A 7,225-nucleotide genomic window follows, 5' to 3' on the forward strand; every position below is an offset into this window, starting at 1 on the left:
ACGCATCGTATAAAAGAAAGAAAAGGAAATATTCACATATGTGATCGCAACCGAGATATTAAACCGTGCTGTGCACGTGGACTATCCCGCGCCAAGGTGGCCGTAAGGACACCAAGGTAAATCCACGATATCGACTGGCGATATCGATGTCCCTCAAACCACGTGGCGAAACAAAAGGCGATAATTCATGTACAACAATGAGAAATTAATATATATAATCAATACACAAAGAATATGAAACAATTCCAGACAATTATATATATATATATATATATCAAAATCAGACAATATTCAAAAAACTCACGCAGTTGAAGAAATCAACGTAATCAATCCTTTTCCAAATAACAAATCCAATAATAAGCCAAGTCAAATCCTTAAGGTGTGCCAGTTCGGTTGTAAGATGCAGTACGATACAACGTAGCTATGAATGATGATAATACTGTAAAGAAAAAGAGAGCACACGCGGAATGGTTAGAGAATTGAATTTTATATCGAACTATGGTTTTCTGAACGAGTTGCCGAATTTTACGTGGGCGATTGAGTCCATTCACTCCCGTGAATCTACGCTCGAAACAATTAATAATTGAGAAAAGAACAAAAAAGATAGACGGAAAGAAAGAAATAGAAAATAATTAAACCCACGGTCTCCCGTCACGCACCTCGCGACTTGTCGACGAAGAGTGATCGATCACGGAAATCAGGATAGGCAGGATCCTTCGAGGATCACCAATACAGTGATCTTCTGCCGTATCCGTGAGAGGTCCTGACGAATCAGGTGAGGCAGCGTGCGGGAGCCGTCGCGCGATTTGTCAACTCGCATTTCGATATATCGCGTGTGCTCTATTTCCGGTTTTCTTCACAATTCACAGGTTGCTCAATATTTTGCGCAATGCTACACATGAACAACATCCTCTATTACTCCTTACAATTAACGACGGTCAATAATTATTAAATTTGTTGTAATAATTTGCACAAGTTTTTCACACTTTCGCGGGAAACGCTCGGCGATTTCGTCGCGTGGTATCGTCGCTCGCGCGTCGCGTCGTGTCGCGCGCTGTATACAGTTTTTTGTGCGAATTCCAAAACCAAACGCGAAAGGTTCTCATTCCAAATTCTTGACACGCCGTCTCATTACAAAGTTTTCCGCGATTACTCGCAACCGTCCCAATTCATGCAAGATACAGGTGCATTGGAACCCTATGAACAATTTGCAATTAGCTCCAACAGGCATCACGGACAACAAGATGCTTGACTTGCGACAGAAGGTGTTGACCACACTCTCGGTGCACACTCATTCAAGCGCATGAGAACCCGCAATTCCAAACATCGTAATGTAACGATAGTTGTTACGGCTAAGGTGTTCATGCTCACCTTCTCGAGGCTTCAGAAGAACACACACACGCACACATACATCCTCACAACTCTCACAAATTCACACACACTCGCGTCGCCGACTTTCGACGACGATTCCAAGGAGAGCGTATAATACAATCACAACAATTATAATTTAGAATTTTGAACGTCAAAGGCCAGAATGTGCCAGACTAGGAAATTCCATAATGACAAAGCATTGTCGTGACACACCCCGGCCGACGTAATGGCCGAAAGTCAAAAATCCGAAAAATTTCCTGTTCGGAACGTAACAGTCCTCCCTCCTTAGAATCGTCGTCGTCCCCGACGACAATCGCTATGCGGATATCACCGCCCCCGGACGGGAAGAGCGTCGAACCCGCTGAAGTCGTTGTTACCGAATATTCCTTTGCGACGGCACCCCGACATGCAACTAGGAAAGTCCATAATGCCTGAGCATTGTTGCAAGGCAGGGCACTCGCTACTCGTCTACTTGGAAGTACGTTGGCCGTCCTATCCTCTCATAATATACTCGGTTGTAAAATGTCGCTCGCTGTCTTTTCGCGGGTCTGGCTCGAGTCCCCCCCAGATACATGTACAGGATCTGACCCCGCACCGGCACGGTCTCGCTGGCCACCCCCACGGTCAAGTTACCGATGCCCTGGCAGCCCTCGAGATTCAGCAGGCCCAATTGTGCTGCGGCTCTGAGCAATCCACAGATGTCATCATCGGTGACCGAATTGTTATCCCGACAGGTCAGCGTCGTAAGCGCAATCATGCGGCTCAAAAATCCCCCCCGGACTGTCTCGAACAGGGCGTCCATTTGTAATTCCCGGCAGGCAGACAGGTTGCTCAAAGGTTCCAAGTCCTCCCCTCTCAAGGACATACACCCAGATATGTTGAGCCTCTCTAAGCTTCTGAGTGATCTACCCACTGCCGCGATTACTCGTCCGTCTACCCAGCGGCAGAAACTGACGTCTAATGTTCTTAGATTCTGAAAAGAGTCCATCAGAGCTACTGCCCTTCTCGTCACCTCCGGCTCCAGTATCGGTACCTCAGGCTCGTCTATGTCGCCAATAATGGGCGCTGGATAAAAATTAACTAAGTGGATGATCAGCTCAGTTAAAAATATTTGCAGCTGCCTATTCCCTATTAGGGCATCGAGTGGTTTGGCATCCACTATCTGGTAACACCCGCCAATCTCGAGGGCCGCCAGGCGCTCGGCAGACGCTAACGCGGACGCGAGGCACTCACTCCGCATCCGTTGGCATCGACGGATACGAAGCGTACCGACGCGAATCCCGTCCCTAATGGCCGAACCCGTGAATGAATTGCCCACCAGTGTGAGAGTCTGCAATGCGGTATTGTTGTCGAGAAGCTCTTTTAATTCCGGGTCTACGGGACCAGTGCACCTCCCTACGGTAAGGGACTCAAGCCCGCGTAAGGTCTTCAGTTCCCTCAAGACCGGAGGACGTATACTGACACTCAGCAAGTCGACATCCCTCAAACGCCCGCAGTGGGCGGCGGCGATAGACAACGCCTGCGGTCGAAGCGCTGATACCAGACGCGAGTCGTCCAGCCTCAGTGAGGTGATATATCTGCCGCCGCGGAGAATCGCCCAACGGAAGGCCTCAGTGCTTAATGGGTTTTTCTCCCATGTACAGTTCCACGAATTTCCCCAGCGCCAGTCGTTAGGGTCGAAAGCCGTCACCCCCTGATGCGACCAAAGGCTCCCCTCTCGCCAGCGATGAGAGACCTGCTCCATACGCGCCCGGTCACGGTACTCCAAGTATGCGCCTATATGCGCGAGACACTCGACGGGGAGTGCCGCTGCCTTGGAAGGCGGCAAGATCAGGCCATCGAAGGGATCCACTGCTGGTTCCCTGACCGGGACGTCCTCTCCTCGCGAATGCCAGCTGTCAGCCGGTAGGACACCCAGTTTGCGTTTGTGGCAAAAGAAAGGATGCACCCCCGCTTCCTCGACGACTCGGCTCGCCTGTTCCGCAGTCTCGGAGGTCACGAATGCGGTGTTTCCCGTGGCCTTCCTCTGGACTACGGCTTCCCGAGCGCCCCAGCTACCGAAGACCATCATCAGGTCCTTTTTCTTGGTGTAGGGCGCCAACCTCGCCACGTACACCCGACGCTCCGCCTCAACCACCCGGTACCCGCTAGTGCCTGCCATCCCAGTGTAGCATGTAAATCACAAGACTATAAGTAAGTTAATATTCAAATATATAAAATAGCCCCTTTTGTTCGACGTTCTGTGGTGGAAAGAAGGACACCGGAATCGCCCCGAGGCAATCAGGTGGACATAGCGTCCCATCCAGAGGTGTTCCCCCGAAGCCCCGAAAATGACCCATTCGCGACAAGTCACGGGCTTGGATTCTAACAACTTGATTCGTAGGCTTTCAATCCGCCGATTTCCCCAACCACGGTAAATTCTGGACTCTAAATTAATTTCAATTTGTCTGGATGTTTAGTAAGAAGGTTGCCTTGCTCATCCCTTAGTATAATTCCCCTTCCTTCCAGTGTTCCAACAATTACGTAAGGACCGCGGTAACGCTCATGAAACTTTCCCTTTTTGGGTTCGACCAAGACATGTACCACGTCTCCTACCTTTCCCTGGAATGATCTTGCTTTCCTATCATACTGCGCCTTAGAGGTTTCCTTAGCCTTGATTAGATTCTTTCCCGCCAACGTTTGCATTTCTGTCAACCGTATTATTAGATCTTGCAAGTAAGCGTTATAGGTTGGAAGTTTTTGATCTGGCTCAAAGCTATTTGGACATCGCGCTATTTTACCGAATACTAATTCATGCGGCGTGAAGTTAGTCGCCTCGTGTACTGAAGTGTTATATGAGAACATCGCGAAAGGTATCAGACGATCCCAATCGTCGAAGTCGTTTACATAATGACTAAGGTACTCGGTTAGAACGATGTGGCTCCTTTCCAATGCCCCATTCGTTTGTGGACGGTAACCTGAAGTTGTAACGTGATGTATTCGCAGTATACGTGTCAAACTTCGAATGAGGCTGCTCATAAAGCTAGTTCCTCTGTCTGTTAGGATTATACGAGGTGCACCATACTGCAATATCAGATGTGTAACCATAGCATGCGCTATCGTTTCTGCTCTTATGTCAGGCAAGGGAACGGCTATGCAGTATTTCGTCAAGTTGTCCTGCATTGTCAGAATGTAACGGTTTCCCAATGGTGTGGTAGGTAAAGGTCCCACTGTATCTAAGGATACCTTTTCAAAAGCTTCAATTGGAGTATCAGTTATTAACATGGGTTCCCTGGTTTTGGCTCTAACCAATTTATGGCTATGACAATCCTTACAGTTACGAATAAAATTTTGAACATCGTTTCGTAAACCTGGCCAATAGAATTTCTCTCTAATTCTACGGTATGTTTTCGTCACACCCTTGTGTCCGCCAATTAATCCACTATGAAATTCCGAAATGATCTCAGCGCGTACTGATTTTGGAGGTACTCGTATATTACCATAGCAAATTGTGATTTCAATGCCACTACTTTCAAAAATATAGGTTAATAAAGGTGCAAGCATATTATGAGGAAGCTCGTCTGTGAAATCACCCGAATGGGATATTCTAAAAGATGAAATGTTTGATTTTAAAAGTATATGTTTTAAATTTGATAGTCCATTTATTAAGTTGTGTATACTAAGACGATCTGAATGAAAAGCTTTTACGACTATGCTGAAGATTTTATATTTTCCTCGACTAGTAATTAATACTTGACCTATTGTTGGTTTTACTGATTTCATATGCTCAAAATTTACTATGTGTAAGTCAGATAGCAATTTGCTAGTTGAAGTTATTGGTTCGCAATCAGCTGACACAAAATGCACGTAATGCGATCGGGAATAAGTAAGATTTTCTCTGGTGTTGGATATGAATTCAGTAGCCTTATGCTGAAGTTCAGGGAAATCCAGCGGTCTTGCTGCTTCCAAGTCGGGTGGAATGTCTTCGGTCATTAGGGTTTGTGAACCCCTTTGGTTCCCTAATAGACGTCTAGGCCAATGTACAGATGAAATCTTTCCTCCCTCCTTAGAAATTTGAGTGGATAAAGGTTTTGGAAATGGTGTTGAAAGAGCTAAAGGTTGCGTTAACGGAGCGGGTGTTGGGAAAATGGATTGATACGAAGGTTTAATGATTATAGAGTTATTGGTTTCATTTAGTTCAGTGTCTTCAGGAATATCTCTAAGCGCAGGTGGTTTGGAAAGGGCTCTGCTACTTGAAGGTTGAAAGAGAGAAGGAATAGTTGTCGATTTCTGGATTAATTCCTCAACTCGTTGACTCATGACGTCTTCAGATTCATCGTCGTTTATGTCTGTCTCATCTACACCGTCTGTTGGTGTATCTTCGTCTCCTGAATCAATTAATTTAACTAAATCCTCTCCCTCATCATCAAGAGCAAACCCTCGCTCTTGCAAAGACTGATCGAATTTCTTAAAAGATTCCTGGAGTTCTTGGATATCCATTGGAGTGATGGGTGAATGAACAGGCTCTATTATGTCGTCATCCGTAACTGTGTCGCAGGATTCTGGCAACTCAATTGCAATGCCTTGTAAATTTGGTAGATCCTCTGATTCTGTGTGTTTTGATGGGTTTTTATTGCTGGAGGTACCTTTCTCTGGAATTCTAGGTACATCCACTATCCGTTTCTCAGGATAAAATTCCAGGTTAGGGAGAACACTCCGTCGTTGTCTCAAAATTGGAGGATCGTTAGAAGGTGAGTCTTCATCCAAAGAGGTCCGTGGAACTGTAGTAACGGGTGACTGTGAAGAATTTGGTGATTCGGAAACCTTTGAAGATCCTGCCATGGGTTGTGTTGATTTTCCTGGCACCTGAGAGCGAGTTCTAGTAGCTATTGCACTTCGATCCTGCGCAGGTGGTGGTTTTGGTTTGGTTTTTGATCCTAATGGACTTCCTACCCTTAGCTTTACTGAAGGATCTGTTGACTGTTTCGAAGGTCCAGAAGTTCTACTAGAAGGTTTAGGTTTCTGTATCGGTAGTAAGATATGACTGCCCAGATTTGATTTTGCGTCAGACTCCTCAGAAGATAATTCCATGGATACATCAGATTCGTCAGAGGATGTTAGTTGACTTCCATCTACTGGATTTCTAGATAGTGCATCTGCATTGGTGTTTAACTTGCCTGATTTATGAACGAAATCGTATTCATAATCGCGAAGTTTCAATCTCCAACGAATCAGTCGCTGTCCTGGATCCTTAACCGAATTTATCCATCTAAGGGGTTCATGATCGCTGACCAAAGTAAACTTTCTTCCATAAAGGTAGGGTCGAAAATGTAGAACCGCATATAACACTGCAAGACACTCTTTCTCAGTGGTAAAGTAATTCTGTTCTGGTTTCGTTAACATTCTAGACAAGTATGCTACAAGTAGATCATAACCGTTATTTTCTTGACTAAGGACAGCTCCTATTGCATAATCTGATGCGTCGGTTGTCAGTGTAAATGGCTTATTAAAATCGGGATATTGCAATATGGGTCGTTTACAGAGTGCATTTCTTAACTCTATGAAACTTCGTTTCTGTTCTTTACCCCAAACGAACTGAGCATTTTTCTTTAATAAATCCGTTAGAGGCTTAGCTTTCGCGGAAAAATCTTTTATAAAACGCCGATAATAACCTGCAAGACCCAAGAACTGTCGGATGTTTCTAGGGTTTTGTGGACGGGGAAAATTTCTCACGGCCCCGATCCTGTTCGGATCGGGCTTTACTCCATTACGACCAATGATGTGTCCCAAATAAGTGACCTCAGTTTTTAGAAATTCACATTTGTCCGGTTGAAGAGTCAATTTCGCGTCTGCTAACCTGTTAAATAATCTGCGA

At 45.6% G+C, this 7,225-nt stretch overlaps 1 protein-coding gene across 1 annotated transcript; it reads right to left on the reverse strand.

Moving 5' to 3' along the window:
* Nucleotides 1-1,831: 1,831 nt before the first annotated feature.
* LOC143187787 (uncharacterized) lies at nucleotides 1,832-3,532 on the reverse strand. The gene has a single exon (XM_076391995.1). It carries the CDS (start codon nucleotides 3,530-3,532, stop codon nucleotides 1,832-1,834), a length of 1,701 nt encoding a protein of 566 aa, XP_076248110.1.
* Between the last annotated feature and the right edge of the window lie 3,693 nt (nucleotides 3,533-7,225).

This window comes from Calliopsis andreniformis, unplaced genomic scaffold, assembly GCF_051401765.1.
Source record: "Calliopsis andreniformis isolate RMS-2024a unplaced genomic scaffold, iyCalAndr_principal scaffold0293, whole genome shotgun sequence".
Classification (NCBI taxonomy): Eukaryota; Metazoa; Arthropoda; class Insecta; order Hymenoptera; family Andrenidae; genus Calliopsis; species Calliopsis andreniformis.